Source organism: Cibotium barometz, chromosome 58, assembly GCF_041138505.1.
Source record: "Cibotium barometz isolate CiBa-2024 chromosome 58, ASM4113850v1, whole genome shotgun sequence".
Lineage (NCBI taxonomy): Eukaryota > Viridiplantae > Streptophyta > Polypodiopsida > Cyatheales > Cibotiaceae > Cibotium > Cibotium barometz.
In genome coordinates this window covers 13,782,267-13,798,656 of record NC_141103.1, presented here as the reverse complement: position 1 = coordinate 13,798,656, position 16,390 = coordinate 13,782,267, and the positions used below count along the sequence as shown (strand labels likewise).

The following is a 16,390-nucleotide window of genomic DNA, read 5'->3' as shown; positions in this document are numbered from 1 at the left end:
TCAAATGTCATTCACAATTTGGAATTGCATAATGATACCTTTGAAATTAATGCATAAGAACAATATTGGGAAGATAAGCCTGCTCAAGGAAAGTACGGAAATTTGAAACGTTTTGATATTGTTCCACACAAAAAGCTACTTGACTGAGGGCTGCAATAACTATCTATGAGCACTTTAATGGGGGTGTGAGAACTCCAAGAGGGATGTTTGAGTGGATTAGAAGTACCATCAAAACATAAGCAAAGCTGTCAACACTTTATGAGCTATATAATAATGATTGATGAGGTGGCTCATGAGCCAAAACAGCACCCCCACAGGCAGGAAACAGTGTTTCCCCTTTGCTTGCAGCCTGAAAAGTGTTTCTGTTGGGAAAACAGTGGAAAACGTTTTGAAGACCTCTTACCCACTTGTAGAATTCATCAGATAAAGTCATGTAGAAGTCAACCTTAGCATAGGTCTTGCATCAAAAGCATGTATAGAGCATGTATGGGCCAGCCCATGGCCATAAGCCTCAGTCGGCAGCCTGTTTGGGGCTGTTTACAGCCCTGGACAATAGATAGAAGCCATGCTCCAGTCAGCCAGCCTAAATATTATTCAGCAGCAGGTCATGGAGTATAGCAGTCGGCCAGCATCATATGGGGCAGCAACGTAATCTTGTGCAGCAGTAAATGCTAATGTTAGCATTTTTTTGTTCATATAAAACAGGCCGATAGAGCTTCTACTGGCCGACCAGCAGCCTGAAGTCCCTATAAAAGCAAACGCTCAGTTTTCAGCATAAATCATCATTCATCAAATCATCTACAGCAGTTCTAGAGCAGTGATGTGTGCCTAGAGCCTTGGGCTTCTTGCACATACATTCAGCACCTCATTGTGCTGGGAAGAGTTTCTTCAGCATTCAGCCAGCATACGTGCTGTCACATGCACTCTGCACTGTAGTGCATGGTGACAAGATGGCTCATCATCATCAGTGCAACATTGTACATTATTAGCACCTTTTAGGATGATATTTGTCGTACGCCGTGACCCCATTGTAATCCTCAGTCCAGGATAAGTCAAGCACGAGCTACGTAGATCATTATCAGCCTTAGACAGTCAGTCGGTTGGTCCAAGTCCCTTAACCCACTTGAAGAGATGCATTCATGCACATAGAGTCAATCGAAGCCTTAGGATTTGCATTAGAAAGCACTCTGCATAATGCATAGCATTCATCCATTGCATATAGACCATTGCAGAAGCCTTCAGATAACATCTAGCATTCATTAGAATTTATCCAGTATTATTCCCATAATTTATGGCATTTATTGGGCATTTTTACATCATTTATCTATTTTATCCAAGACAAATGCAGTTGGCCAGCTCTGTAGCCAGCCGACCCGCAGCGAACGGCGCGACGCACAGGCCGGCCAACACAGCGAGAGCGAGCAAGGGAACAGAGGGGAGACGGCGGCGACAGTAGCAGCGCGATGGGAGAGAGCAATGCGGGCAACGCACAGAGACGGCGGCGACAGTAGCAGCGCGATGAGAGTGTGTGTGTGAAAGAAAGAAAGTTGTATTAAACGTCTACAAAAGGCCAAAATGACCTATGAGACCAAAATAGTCCATCCTCATCATCTGGATACATCAAGATTCAAGAGTACAAAGTAAAATGAAATGAACTGAAATGAACCAGTAGAGTATAGAGAGAGCTCCAAAAGCGGGTATAAAAAACATCATCATCCTAGTGTGTTTGAAGTTTGAACTTTGAACTTTGGGTCTTGAGAAAGGCTTAAGGGAGGGAGAGAGAGAATGAGGGAGAGAGAGAGTGTGTGTGAGGGGCTGCCTTGGGCCCTTAAAGCCCCTGTCTAAAGACTCACACCAGTCCCAAAAAAAAAAAAATTTTGTGGACGCCTCAATCAAGCAGTCGTACGCCTCGAACACCTCAAACTGTTAGAGGCACGCCTCGTAACAACTATGCGGGGTGAGGCAATCACTTGGTGGCAGCATTGGTCTAGTCTTCATACAAGACCAAAACACAAGTGTCACAGCTTTTAGTTGGGATACATTTGTCCATTACCTTAAGACCAAATTCCTCCTGCCCCAATATATGACCGGCCTAGCATATGAGTTTTATGGACTCAAACAGAACGGATCGCCAATGCTTCAGTTTTTTGGAAAGGTAATAACTTTAGCACAACAGTTAGGGTTATATAAGCAGGCCAAGTTGGATCAATTCATTCGTGGATTAGATCCCAACATCCGGTTCACAGTTCGCAACTTTGAACCCAGTACATATGACCGGGCTTTGACTCTTGCTCAAAATGAAGAAATGAAGATGAATGGAGGCAAGCCCAAGCAATCATCACAGTCCAATACCAAACCCCAGCAACAGCAATCTGTTGCGCAGCCACGAAAAGGTAATGCATCTTCTAAAGATGCTAAGAAGGACGGCAGTAATAGCTCTAGTTCAAGGAGTAAGAAGGATAAAGAATCCAAGCCTAAGAAAATCCCTGAGGAAAAGGCTAAAGCAGGTACAACTAGAGGCTATCTTCCTCCAGAGCAAAGGAAATACCAGTCAAAAAACACATGCTTTTTCTGACATACCATAGAGCATGGTAAGAAGGATTGCCACAAATGGCAAGTGGAGCAAGCCTCCAAAGCTCCTTCTACCACAGCATCTCCCGCCCCGCCTACTACCACAAATGCGGTTCAGCTTTTACCTTCTATGCATCCTATGCCATCCATGGTATTTAATGCTAGGCAGTAAGGTGAGAGCGATGCTGCACAAAAAAGCCTCATCCGAGCTTATGGCTCTGCCAAGGGCCAGCAATTTGTAGTCCTGTTTGACATGGACAGTTCTAAGGACGCCATCTCTCCCCAGTTGGCTAACAAGATGAGCTGCACATTAGTGCCATATCATTTGGATGTGGACGGGTTCACACCCGGTCTCTACACCCACATACCTCAGAAGACACAGTAGTTTACCTTTGAAATGGCTCTGCCAAGGGCCAGCAATTTGTAGTCCTGTTTGACATGGACAGTTCTAAGGACACCATCTCTCCCCAGTTGGCTAACAAGATGAGCTGCACATTAGTGCCATATCATTTGGATGTGGACGGGTTCACACCCGGTCTCTACACCCACATACCTCAGAAGGCACAATAGTTTACCTTTGAAGTTCAAAAGGCCTCATTCCAACGAGATTTCATTCTCGCGCCTCTTCTGGGGTGTGCCATGATCTTAGGAATCTAGTGGTTTCGTCAATATGAGCCTATTCCCGATTGGGGACAAGACACTTTTACTATCTGTAAAGGTTTTCCTAAGCCCGTCATGATTCGTGGGAATAGAAGCATTCTTGGCATCCCATCGATTTCGCACCTCCAGGCCCAACGAGCTATCCGCAAGGGAGCAGCAAGGACACTACTTTATGTTCGTGCTCAGACAACCTCTACCTCATCGGTAGCACCTATCTCATCTTCAGTCCCACAGTAAGTAGACCTCCTGTCTAGACATCAGGACATTGTGCTTAGGGACGATCTTCCACCCCGTCTCCCTCCATCACGTCCTGAGGACCATCATATCGATTTGGTCCCTGGATCAAAACCACCTAGCAAGTTCCCCTATCGTCTTTCCACGACTTTAGAGGGCGAGCTAGAAAGACAGTTATCTAAGCTCCTCCGAGCCGGCTTCATTCGGCCTTCTTCCTCACCATTTGTTGCACCCATCCTATTTGTCCAAAAGAAGGACAAGTGTGCATGCCTTTGTGTAGACTACAGGGCATTGAATAAACTCACTATTAAGAATAAGTTTCCTATGCCAAGGATTGAGTACATTTTGGAGCGTTTAGACGGTGCAAAATTTTTCACTAAGATCGACCTCAAGAGTGGTTACCATCAGGTCTGCATTTTCGAAGCTGACACTCCAAAAACAGCTTTCTGGACATAACGTGGTCACTACGAGTTCATAGTCATGCCTTTTGGGCTTACAAATGCACCCGCAACCTTCAATAAAATGATGTCCGAAAACATGGAAAACATCATGCATCGCCCAACTGTTAGGCAACTTTAACTTCATGGAGACAATACTTATCTTTTTAACTATCAAGAAAAGTCCAAAACTACGGAATAAAAGATTGGGACAACGTTTGCCCACTTGTTTCAATCTCTGTTTCATGATGCGCAGATAGACCCAATCCCCTTCCTTGAAGTGGACATCTCGTCTAGACTTATTTGCCTGTCTGCTATAAGCTTCCTGTGCTTTGGTCAAGCAGTTCTTGACTGACTCAATGATTTCCGAAAATACTTCCGTCGTTTTATTAGCCTCAAGAGATGGAGATACCAATCTCGTCAAAAGAGAGGAGAAACGGCGACCAAAGGCTGCTTCATACGGAGTCCATCCGACACTGGATGAATGAGTATCGTTCAAGATGGCTTGGACCAATGGAAGATAATGTTCCCATTTGGACTGCTGGTCATGACAATATGACTTGAGAACATCGAAGGTCAACTGGTTATAGATGTATGTCTGGCCGTCTGTCTGTGGATGGAATGCACTACACAACTATAACTTAGTTCCAAAGTTTTCGAATAATTCCCTCCAAAAATGTGAGGTAAGCTTGGAATCCCAGTCTGATGTAATGGTGCGAAGCAAACCACAAATTAGGTACTAATGTTTGAGAAAAAGACGAGCTATGTCCTCAGCCTTGGCCGTATGCTTGCATGGGATGAGCATGCAGAACTTACTCAAGCGATCCACAATGGTAAAACACTCAGTGTTGTTACGGGATCCGGTGGATGCTGGTACAAGACCTACAAAGTCCATAGAGATGTCGATGAAAGGTTCGTCAGGGATAGGCAAAGGTTGAAGTAACCCAACCTTCTTTGTATGTGAAACCTTAACTTTTTGACAAATCTTACAGGCTTGAACATGTGAATATACATCACGCCTATTTTTGGCCAATAAAATGACCGTTCTAATTTCTCAAGGGTATTGTTGATACCTCCATGTTCTCCAACTAAGGAGTCATCGACATCATGGAGAGGAGCTGATCACTTTTCTTGAATGACACAAAGACAATACTTGAAGAACAACCAACCGTTCTGCACTGAATAATGGCCAGGCTCAAAAGTGAGGGCCAAATTGTACCGAGTACCAAACTCAGGGGAGTCGACATACTGGTCTTTCATGCTATCTAAGTCCTTCCCTATGATTTCAAGAATGGTAGACTCCTGCACTGCCTGGATGTTGGCCTTTCGACTAAGAGCATCTGCAAACTGGGTTATGCTTACTAGGGATGTACTCGATCATTCCTCCGAATTGTTGAAAGAGTTGACTCCACCTAGCTTGCCAATCACTCCACTGGCCACTTGGCATGGTTTGAAGCCACTTAAGTGCTTGGTGGTTTGTTTTGATTGTGAAAACCTGTCCATAAAGAAAAGGCTTCCAATGTTTAAGCGTTGTGATCACACCTAAAAGCTCTTTGTCATAAACTGAATAATTCTTTTCGGTGACATCCAACTTTCGACTATATTAGGCCACGGGTCTATTGTCCTGGTGGAGAACTGCACCAATGGCTACATTGCTTGCATCGGTAATGACCTCAAAAGGTTCATCCTAGGATACTAACTTCAAAACAGGCGCTTCTGAGACAGCTTTCTAGAGTGCACGGAATGCATTAAGCGCCTTGCCTATGACTGAGACTTTTGTCTACAAGTCTTCACCTCCTTGAGCAAGTCGGTGATAGGTGCTGCAAGGTTGGAAAACTAGTGAACATGGGTGCTATAGGCTTGACAAAGACCTACGAAAGAATGGATCTCTCGGGCGGTCTGAGGGATGTCCCAATCTAAGATCTCCTGAACCTTTGAGGGGTCCAATCGAATCTTATCGGAACCGATGATATAGCCCAAGTAATGAACCTCTTTAATGCCGAAGATACTTTTTGGCGTTTATGTAGAGCCCATTATCTCGCAAAAGTTACAAGACTTTCTCCACATCTTTCTCATGCTGCTCCGCAGTGGCTGAGAATACAAGTATGTCATCAAGAAAGATGAAGACACACTTACCAATGAGGATTGCGAAAATCCTCGACATCATTTTATTGAAAGTTGCGGGTACATTTGTAAGTCCAAAAGGCATGACTACGAACTATCCGGAAAGCTGTTTCTAGAATGTCGGCTTCGAAAATGCGGACCTAATGGTAACCACTCTTGAGATCGATCTTAGTGAAAAAATTTGCACCGTCTAAACACTCCAAAATGTACTCAATCCTTGGCATAGAAAACTTATTCTTAATGGTGAGTTTATTCAATGCCATGTAGTCTACACAAAGGCGTGCAGACTTGTCCTTATTTTGGACAAATAGGGTGCAACAAATGGTGAGGAAGAAGGCCGAACGAATCCGGCTCGGAGGAGCTCAGATAACTGTCTTTCTAACTCGCCCTCTAAAATCTTGGAAAGACGATACAGGAGCTTGCTAGCCTGCTAAGAGGTTCTGATCCAGGGAACCAAATCAATACGATGGTCCTCAGGACGTGAAGGGGGGAGATTGGGCGGAAGATCTTCCCTAAGCATAATGTCCTGATGTCTAGACATGAGGTCTGCTAACTGTGGGACTGAAGATGAGACAGGTGCTACCGATGAGATAGAGGTTGTCTGAGCGCGAACATAAAGTAGTGCTCCTTCCACTCCCTTGGTTCATAGAGTCTCGCGTGTCTTTGTAAGAGCTCTATGGTCAGGAGCCTTGATCTAGTGCAGACGTGCACCTGCTTCATGGAGCCGAGGCCGGCAATAGTCTCAAGGCCCACGAGAGTAGCTTCGTGGCGGTATGGGACGTCACGAGGTAGAGATTGGTCGGTACGTCCATCTAGTTAGCTTAGCTCGTGACTCGGTGGGGACAGCCAAGACTTGTGGGCTTGCCCACGGCTGTCAAGGTTGGGAGGTGAGTCAGGCCTGCACCCCCTTCATGTTTGTTTGGTTTGTTTTCAGGTTTCGAGTCTTGTACCAGGAGCGTTCTACGAGGAGATCCTATGGGGATTTGACAGGCGGATAGCTCGTTGGGCCTAGACGTGCGAAATCAATGGGATGCCGATAATGCTTTTATCCCCACGAATCATGACGGGCTTAGGAAAACCTTTACAAATAGTAAAAGTGTCCTGCCCCCAATCAGGAATAGGCTCATATTGACGAAACCACTGGATTCCTAAGATCATGTCACACCCCAAAAGAGGCAAGACAATGAAATCTCGTTGGAATGAGGCCTTCTGAACTTCAAAGGCAAACTATTGTGCCTTCTGAGATATGTAGGTGCGGAGACCAGGTGTGAACCGTCCACATCCAAATGATATGGTACTAATGTGCAGCTCATCTTGTTAGCCAACTGGTTATAGATTTCTGTCTGGCTATCTATATGTGGATGGAATGCACTAGACAATTGTAACTTAGTTCCAAAGTTTTCGAATAATGCCCTTCAAAAATGCTAGGTAAACTTGGAATCCGTGTCTGATCATCATAGCCATCAAGGATGGTGACAGTTTGCGAGGTTCCCTACAATCATCTCCGAATCCATTCACGAGGAGGAGAAGATAAGTACTTCAGTTTCTGAGATGTTCATGGAGTCTACCATGCCAATAAAGCTTTCAAAGGCAAAGGAGCAACTTCCATTGCTCGCAGTTCCCAAGAAGATAGTGGTGGAGACACCCTATGGGGGATCCAGTACGCAGTCAGATCGACAACATGGAGCAAAGACGCATCATGTGCATCCCAGCTCCAAGTTTAGCAGGAGGGAATGTCATGTGCACACAGTGCCACGTAGACATGATTATTCCTTACAGCCGCCTTAAGGGCAAAGTTAGAGGTCGTATATGGGCAATTTGGAGCCAATTTGGAGACCCTATAGGTGCCCGGAGGTGCCCATGACATGCACCAATGGTTGGGACATTATGGGCACAATATGAACACATTTTATGACATTTTTGATGACTTTTTATGGCCTGAAAAGTGAAAACCGACTTGCTATCACTTTCCTATATAAAGGCAAGTTATGGATCATTCATAATCATTCAGAAACAGAGATTGCAAAACCAAGACCAAGGGACATGCAATCTAGCAATTTGGATCAGCCAAGTATATCTCCAAATCAGCGTTTTCCATTAACGCACGGTGGAGAACAGTAAGCATAAGTTCATTCATAGCATTCATAGTCTAGATCTACATTGAATCTATGACAATCATTGTAATTACTCATTCATTTAGTAATATATAGTAGGAGTAGGTCAGGGAAAGAGTCTCTCTCTTCTCCTTCTCTCTACTTCTCTAAGTCATGAGCATGTGATTAGCGTTAATCTTTATTGCTTTGCGTTAATCACCATTAAGCACGCTTCCACATAGTAGTCATGTTACATGTGCATCCCTCAGTTTTGGACTTACATAGTGATCATCAAAGGGCTATTCAAAGGAGCTTGGACAGCATATGTTTCTACCAGCATTCGCTCTACTTCGTCCTTGCATTTGGCAATCCTCACTCATCACTCATACTCATTGTACAAAGTTATCTTATCTCTCTCTCTCTTCTCCTCTCTCTCAAAGTTCTCCCACAACAAAGCAACACGAGAAGGATGTGGAGAAGGTCTTGCAACTTTTATAATAAGCTCTACATTAATGAAAAGAAGAGCACATCTGGCCTCTTAGAGGTTCATTATCTAGGATACGTTATCAACGATTCCGGTATCCGTTTGGACCCCGACAAGATACAAACTATATTGGATTGGGATGTTCCTAAGACTACCCACGAAATCAAATCATTTGTGGGTCTTTGTCAAGCCTACAGTACCCACATGGGCAAATTTTCCAACCTTGTTGCACCTCTTACAGTTCTGCTCAAGGGCATGAAGATGCGTTGTTATAGAAAGTGTCTGTTACGAGCAAAGTACTTGAAGCATTCCATGCGTTACAGAAAGTGGCCTCATAAGCACCACTCCTTAAGCTAGCATCATGGGATGCCCCTTTCAAGGTTATCGCCGATGGTAGTAACCTTGCCATCAACGATGTTTTACAGCAAGACAGCAGACCAGTGGCTTACTACATCCGCAAGTTGAATGATACAGAAAAGAATTATTTGATATATATATATATATGTACCTAGATGAATCCAAGAACATGCCCAAATTCACCTTATAAGAAAGTACAATTTATAACCTCATGGTAGTCATCTACAAGACAATAAACCATAACTCCATCATGCATAGTATGAACTAGATACTACGACATCCCCACTAACGTCATCAGTGCCCAATAGTGGGCATAGAACTTGGTATCAATATATGCTCCCACACACACACACATAAAAGCATACATTCATACAAAGGTCTGTGTATTGAACACATAAGAGTTGTTAGGAGTGATCACCACTCTTAAGTGTCACGTGCACAAGGCAGTGCCATGTCTAATCCTTGATCATATCCCTCATTAGGTAGTAATATTAAATGCATAGGGCATCTTCATCAGCATGCATCAGCAGTTCAGCACACATATATCAGGTCAACAGCAATAGAATATCAATAGATAGCATTGTGTGAGTGTCGACAACATTTATCAGTAATTATGGTGAAGAGTTTGGCATTTTATGTCACACATGTCATGTTAAAATCAGCTGGCCGATAGCAGTTGAAGCTGGCCAACCAACATCCACACAAAATATAAATAGAAGTAGCATCTCTCTATAACAAATCAACCAACCTTCATGCGAACTATAAAAGCATGGGTACATCTAGGGATTAAACCAACTCATAATTCACAAAGTGTTGAAGTGATCCAAGGGATAGGACAGCCAAAGGGAGAACCCAAGCAAGGGAAGAAAGCAAACACCAGGCAAGCCAAGGATGTCAACTACAAAGAGGGAGATTGGGTATTTCTCCGCATCATCAAGCAAAAAGACACATGTTATCCCAAGCTCTCTTTCCAAAGTTTCGGCTTGTTCCCTATTGTAAAGAAGCTCAATGATGTCTCTATGAAGTCGAAGTTGCCAAACAATTGGATTATGCATGATGCATTCCACGTCTCATGGTTAAAGCCATATGTTGGACCATCCTTACAAGAGGTTCCGAATGAGCAGCAACCTAAAGTGGTCAGCGGATCAAAAGTCATTGAGCTTGAGCAGATTCTCCTCCATAAGTGGAAGCATGGTTCCGGTCACAGAAACAAACAATTCTATACAAAGTTTAAGGACCGAGGCACTCACGGAGTGGTTTGGCTGGGCGAGGATTTCTTCCAAGAGTACCCCTAGTTATTGGCGGACTACTTGGAGACCATGCAACTACCGCCAAAAGCTAAGGAGGAGGAAATGTCACATGCACCATGGACTGACGTGCAGTGTAACACACTAGCTCATCAACAGTGCTATACTTATACAAATGTATAGTACCTTTTCGTATGCCGTGACCCCATTGTGAGCCATGGAGGGAATGTCACATGCACTAAGCTAAGGAGGAGGGAGTGTCACATGCTCCATGGACGGAGGTGCAGTGTAACATCCACAGTGCTACACTTATACAAATGTGTAGTACCTTTTCGTATGCCGTGAACCCATTGTGAGCCCCAGTCCGGGACACACAAGCCACATAGGTCATTCTTCCAGCCTTAGGTGTCAAGGTCAGTCCCTTAACTCACTTGAAGAACAAGCATTTAGGTCATCTCAAGTTAGACATGGTAAAAGTCAGTCCTTTAGATGCATATATAGAGCATGTTACAGCATGTAGTTACCTTGGTACATGGGCCAGCCTATTGGCCAGCCCACAGGGCATGGCAGGACATGGGCTTATGGGCTAGGCCATTGGCCAGCCCATGGAAGAATTTTGGAGTGTTGCTCAGCTTCGATGGCCCGGTTTCTCTCCTTCACCCTTGCTTAATCCCATTATGAAAGTGTTCTGAATAATTAAATTTCCCTTAACACTGCCAAATTTTCAAGGGCACTCAAATGTGTGTGTGTGAAGGGAGTGCCCAACACACCCAACGTACCGTAACACTCTTAGAGTTTGCAACCCCTGGGCAGGCAGTTACCCACAATATGGCTGTGTGCGCCGTACTGTCATCTTCAGAATGCAAGTTCTGTGAGGCTTTCATGCATAAGCTTTTTTTATTGAGATGATTGTTCCCTACCCTTATCAATGCTCCAATGATAGAATCCATTCAGAATGTGAAGTTTTGGGGGCTTGATTGCAATAACATGCTGTGTGTCCTAGTGTACATAAATAGCACAAAAAGTCATGACTTTTGGAAGAATTAAGTTGTTCACTTCTAGGACAGCTTGCCAGTGGGCCCTTGCCCATGTGACTTGAGCCACATTCCCCCAACTGAGGGTGTGAGTTCGAAGCTGGCACCTAAATATAATATATTACTCTCCGGGAAAAAAAAAAGGATAAATCTTGAACTTTTGCGCCTTCTGAAGAACACTCATTCCTATTGCCTCAATAAACATGCATCCTAGTTCTAGTTGTATACCTCACGAATCCAGAAGTAGGAGTATGTGGAGAACTTTGTGTCATATGATATATCGAATTTTTCTGTACTCTTCATGAGTCCCAAGGCCCCTTCCTGATAACAAAAAAATTTCTCAAAATGAAAAAAACGGTCATTTTTCTTTAAACTTTTTTTTCCTAATGAGAGTTTGAATAGCAACTTGTCATGTCAAAAAAGGCATGAAACATGATACATAATATACATATCCACTATGAAAGCCTTTTATTCTCTTTCTTTCTTTCTTTTTTGGAGGGAGTTACATATTATATTTAGCTTCAGGGTTCAAACTCACGCCCCCTGCTGGGAAGCATGATGTGGAGAGGTAAGGGCCCACCAACAAGATATCTATTTCGAGAAGGAAAGGTAGAACTGAATGTGAAATATATCAAAAAGAGCACACATTTTACCTGACAAAGCTCTTGGTGAGAGAGTCCCCGGCCATGAAACTCCTTCGCAACAAAGGAAACCAAAGGCAAATTTGCAGCTATCATCTTCCTTTTGGCTGCTCGTCCTTTTCCAATCCTTTATTTAAGTGGGAAAAAAACAGCACAAAACAATGTATAAAGATTCTTCTTTTGTGATTGCTTGCAATTGCTGGATGAAGGCATTATAATTTAGTAATCACTTGAAGTTGTGATACTAGTATCAAAATTAAATGGAGGGCCCCAGCCGGGTTGCAGGCTGCGTGCCTTCAAACCTTCTGAGGATAAGGATGGAAATATTTCTGATGCACCTCAGGATTCAATTTTGGCCCTTGGGGAGTACTCGGATCCTCAAACCGAAAAGAATTGGCTTTGATTAGTTCAAAGATGGGTGGTCAAAGAAGAAGCAAAGGATAGACCTATAGGGCATGAGTCAACACCTGAACCTAGGTCCATGGCAAGAGAAACTAATTGAGCAGGATCAAGAAGCTAAGGAACCGCGACACTAAGAGGAGACATGGGGAGACCAACTGACACCCTTACAAGAAAAAAATAGCAAAGGGGATAATGGCAAACTCCTCAATCATCCTCAAGCCAAGGAAGAGGCCAATGACCCCAAACCAAGACAGCTTTGATGAGGATCAACCAAGTGGGAGTTCTTAGCATGATACAAGTGACCCCATTCAACCAAAAAGAAAAACCGTACAATTTAAAAAACCGTCAAATTTGTTGTGCAATGTTTTTCTCTTTCATGGGACTCAGAAAAAACAAGAAAGTGAAAAAAAGTCTGCATGCTAAACACACAAATACCTTGCATAAAGGTGGCAAATGGAGCATCCGATATAGTCCGCCCATTCTTGATATGTGGGAACTCGTCCAAGCTTACTTTCTAACTCGGCTTTCTTATTCTCAAGAGAGACCAGATCCTATTACAAACAATGCAACATGCACGCATTTTGAACGTTTTAACAAAGCATGGTGGATGCAGAAGACAAAAACAGCAAACAGGATTTGTATCTATGATATATGGTGCTCCATATAGAGGACAGAAACAAACTCCTGACTCAAAATGTATAAACATATCCACCTGCACATCTGCATAGCACTGGGACTCATCTGCTTTGGTGAGTGGGGACCGAGATTCTGCGACTGCTGAGCAAGAAACCTTAGACCGATTGGTTTTCTCTTTGTGCAATAATGTGGCTTCTAAGCAATCCTGGTCACCAAAAGACATTGCAACAGCTATGATACTTAAATCAATGGAAAATTCCCATTCTCGAATCTCGATACCACTAAAGCTAATGCACACACGCGAACATGCAGACTCCAAAGCTTCTCTCAGCTCAGGCATGATAAAACATAAAACCATCTCAGCTGTAAAAGCCCAAAAAGAGAGAGAGTCCTTAATAAACAAATGTGCTAGCATTCCAAGGCCCCCTTTTGCATTAGCACAATACCTTGCCATTGATCTTGCTGCCTGTGAACACAACACGATGTGGCAAAGTAGAAACACAAGAAGTAGAGTAGAATCTCCCACACACTTGCCTATCAATGGCCTGCATGAAAACCTGGAAAAAGCAGAAAGGCCAACTGTCAATGATCTGGCAGCACCATGCTGACAGAGATACACAAGCATGCAAAAATCATTTGAGAAGCAACTTTCACATGCATTATCAAGCACTAATATCCTCCAGAACTTTATACATAGCACACCGACACACAAGAATACAAGCTTTGGCACAAGCATTCGCGCATACAAATATAATGTTCCAACTGAATTCTTCCAAATACAAAATGAAACCCGTTGTTAGGAGTTAGCTTTCAGCCCAACTTTGATTAGTCTAGTTCACCTGCGCTAAACTCCAATGAATGAAACATTCGATAACACCAAACTTGCTCAATAAACCCAAGTTTAATTGACTTAACATAAGCATATTCTTAATTCGATCATGCTTTATAAGATATTACTAGTTGGAAACCTGCACGTGGTTGTTGTATGAAGGTAATGATGGCGGTGATCTTCTGATGGGTTTCAAGGGGTACTTCAGCACAACCTGAATGTCACCAGATGTGACCACAATATATGTACATGCGCCCAAGATCAGCAATACATATACAGTTGAGTCTGCTGCTAGCAACTAGTTGTATATTCAATACCATATATATATATATATATATATATATATAGAGAGAGAGAGAGAGAGAGAGAGAGAGAGAGAGAGACCGCGGAGAGGGAGAGAGAGAGAGAGAGAGAGAGAGAGAGAGAGAGAACCATAAAACGCAGGCATGTTGAGTAGCCTAGAAACAGCAGCGAAACTGTGTAGCCTCTCAATCCATTCTTTTCTACCTTGGAAAAAGCTACCAAGGGCTTTAGTGACAAGATGGTGGTGGATCAAGGTGCCTTCAGCCATGTGTATAAGGGAACTCTACAAGTGGATGGATCTAGGGCATAGGCATGTCAGACTAGTTGCATGCATGCCCACAGCATGATTGCTCAGCACCAAAGCTAGCACTGCCATTAGTAGCATTGGCAGGGTTGCATATTCCATACAGGCAAGGACAAGATGAATATTGGACGATAAAGAAGCAGCTACAAAAAAGAGCTTGGCCTCTCTGCCGAAAGCTCCTATCTATAGTACTACAATCCACCCACCAGCATGAGTGTAAGAATTGGCTGCAGAAAAGAGCGGACTACGTGGCCCCTACCTATCCACCCATCAGTATGAGTGACAGAAGGCAATAGCCTTCCGCTCGACTACGATGTGCTCATTAGGGCAACAGATAATTTTTTTTGGCATGTTGAGCAGCGAAACCCTAAAAACGATATGCTAGAGAGACAGAAAGATCTTACCCTGTGGACGCTCCACCCATGCAAGTGCTCCATGCCATCGCTGAGCAACCAACGCCCTTCACAAAGCTTCAAGGGCGCCCTTCTCAACACCTACAGGCTCCGAATGAAACAAGCAGAGCAACAAAATGCTCGCATTTTTTAATAGTAAAAGGAGGACGACGACGATCGGCCACCACTGGAGACGAAAGACAACTGCATGCATCCGTGTTTTTTAATCGCCTAAGTTTTAGGGCATCCGGTATTTTTCTTTAAGAATAATTAATGGGGACAAAATAAGCTTGCCAAAAGTGGATGGAGAATCTTGCCACTCATGCTTCTGCCAGGATTGTTCTCCTTTTACCTAAATGCTTATCTCAGGAAGAAATATGGGCCAGAATGTTTAGAGAGGTGGTTGAAGAATCTTCTGTCTCTCAAAAGGGTATGTGGATGGGACTTAAGTGGAGAAACAAATTGTTTTCGTTTGCCCCCCTTAAGATCTCAAACTCTCCATTTTGCAGTTTTTTATGTGGTAAGTGGAAGGAAGTCCTGACTTTGTCACAGTAGAATGGCTGTTCCAAAGCTATAGGCAACTCTTTTTTTAACCTTGGGATCTCATGGTCCCACAACTTCGACCCTCCTCTTGCCTTGTTAAACATTAATGTGTCCAAGAAATTGAATAACAAAGGATTAAGATGTCTTGCAGATTGTTGGGACTCCCAGCCAAGTTGGAAAGAGCTTGACCAGCTAGTCATTGAATTTGGGTTGCACTCTAGAGAAAGACTTTTGGTTAATCATATTTTGGGGGAACTCCGAAAAGTTTGGGTTTCCACTGCATTGGATGATTTTTGCTCAAATGTGAATATTGAATATTGCAACAAAGTTTGGAAAGTTGGGACTTGGAGAAAGAGATGGAAACTCATTTGGGAATCTAACTTGCCCTTGAAATTCCAGGTATTCCTATGGAGGGTGTGCTTGCTAGCTCTACCACTTGGATCCAAATTTCTTCAAATAAATTTCACCTCAAGCTGCTGCCCAAGGTGTAAGTCAACCTTGGAAGATGGGAAACATACATTCTGGGGGTGTCTTGCTATTAGGGGATTTTGGGCCAGAATAGGGAAATAGGTGGCGGGTTATGGGGGGACTAGGTCTTCGGATGGGGGGTGGAATCAGAAGAGGTCACTAACTGGTTGTTTAGTATTATTAGATATGTCTATTTATGGGAGATTTGGTTATCTAGGAATAGCTTAGTATGGGGAAACTGGTTTGAATGTCATTGAAATAATGTATAAATGTGTTTATCTATGTAGATCTGTATATATGGTTAACAAGTTAAATGATACTAACATTCTTCACGCAATACAATCTCTCCACAATGGAATCAGATAATCTGCAATACAACAGGCCTTGGTAGATACTAGGAACTTCTAACATAAGATTGCTTGTAGGTTGGCCCAACTAAAGTTGTGAAGATCAAACTGCCCAAGTTTGGACCCAAGACCAAAAGGTGGTATCTCAAGGAAAAACATCCAATTTATACATTTGTGGCATTTGTGGAAAATCCCTTAGGTTCCAAGCCAATGATTAAGGTCTAGACAGGCAAACATGTCTTGGAAAGGCTTCCACCTAAAGGTTTCACAACTGAGCCCATGAT

The 16,390-nt window shown here is 43.3% G+C and overlaps 1 protein-coding gene across 10 annotated transcripts in view; it reads right to left on the bottom strand.

Annotated features, from left to right (window-relative positions):
• Window positions 1–14,981, bottom strand: part of LOC147605926 (uncharacterized) — a 43,175-nt gene extending 28,194 nt beyond the window's left edge. For all 10 annotated transcript variants that reach the window (XR_015265044.1, XR_015265046.1, XR_015265047.1 and 7 more), the window contains exons 1-6: window positions 14,761–14,981; window positions 13,367–13,477; window positions 12,997–13,125; window positions 12,720–12,835; window positions 11,895–12,009; window positions 11,470–11,562 (exon numbers count right to left, since the gene is read on the bottom strand). Coding sequence is in view for 4 of the 10 variants with exons in the window: in XM_086792534.1 (XP_086648660.1) it covers window positions 11,470–11,562; window positions 11,895–12,009; window positions 12,720–12,835; window positions 12,997–13,125; window positions 13,367–13,477; window positions 14,761–14,793 (597 nt within the window). In the remaining 6 variants the exon portion in view is untranslated. The remainder of the gene's footprint in view (window positions 1–11,469; window positions 11,563–11,894; window positions 12,010–12,719; window positions 12,836–12,996; window positions 13,126–13,366; window positions 13,478–14,760) is intronic.
• Between the last annotated feature and the right edge of the window lie 1,409 nt (window positions 14,982–16,390).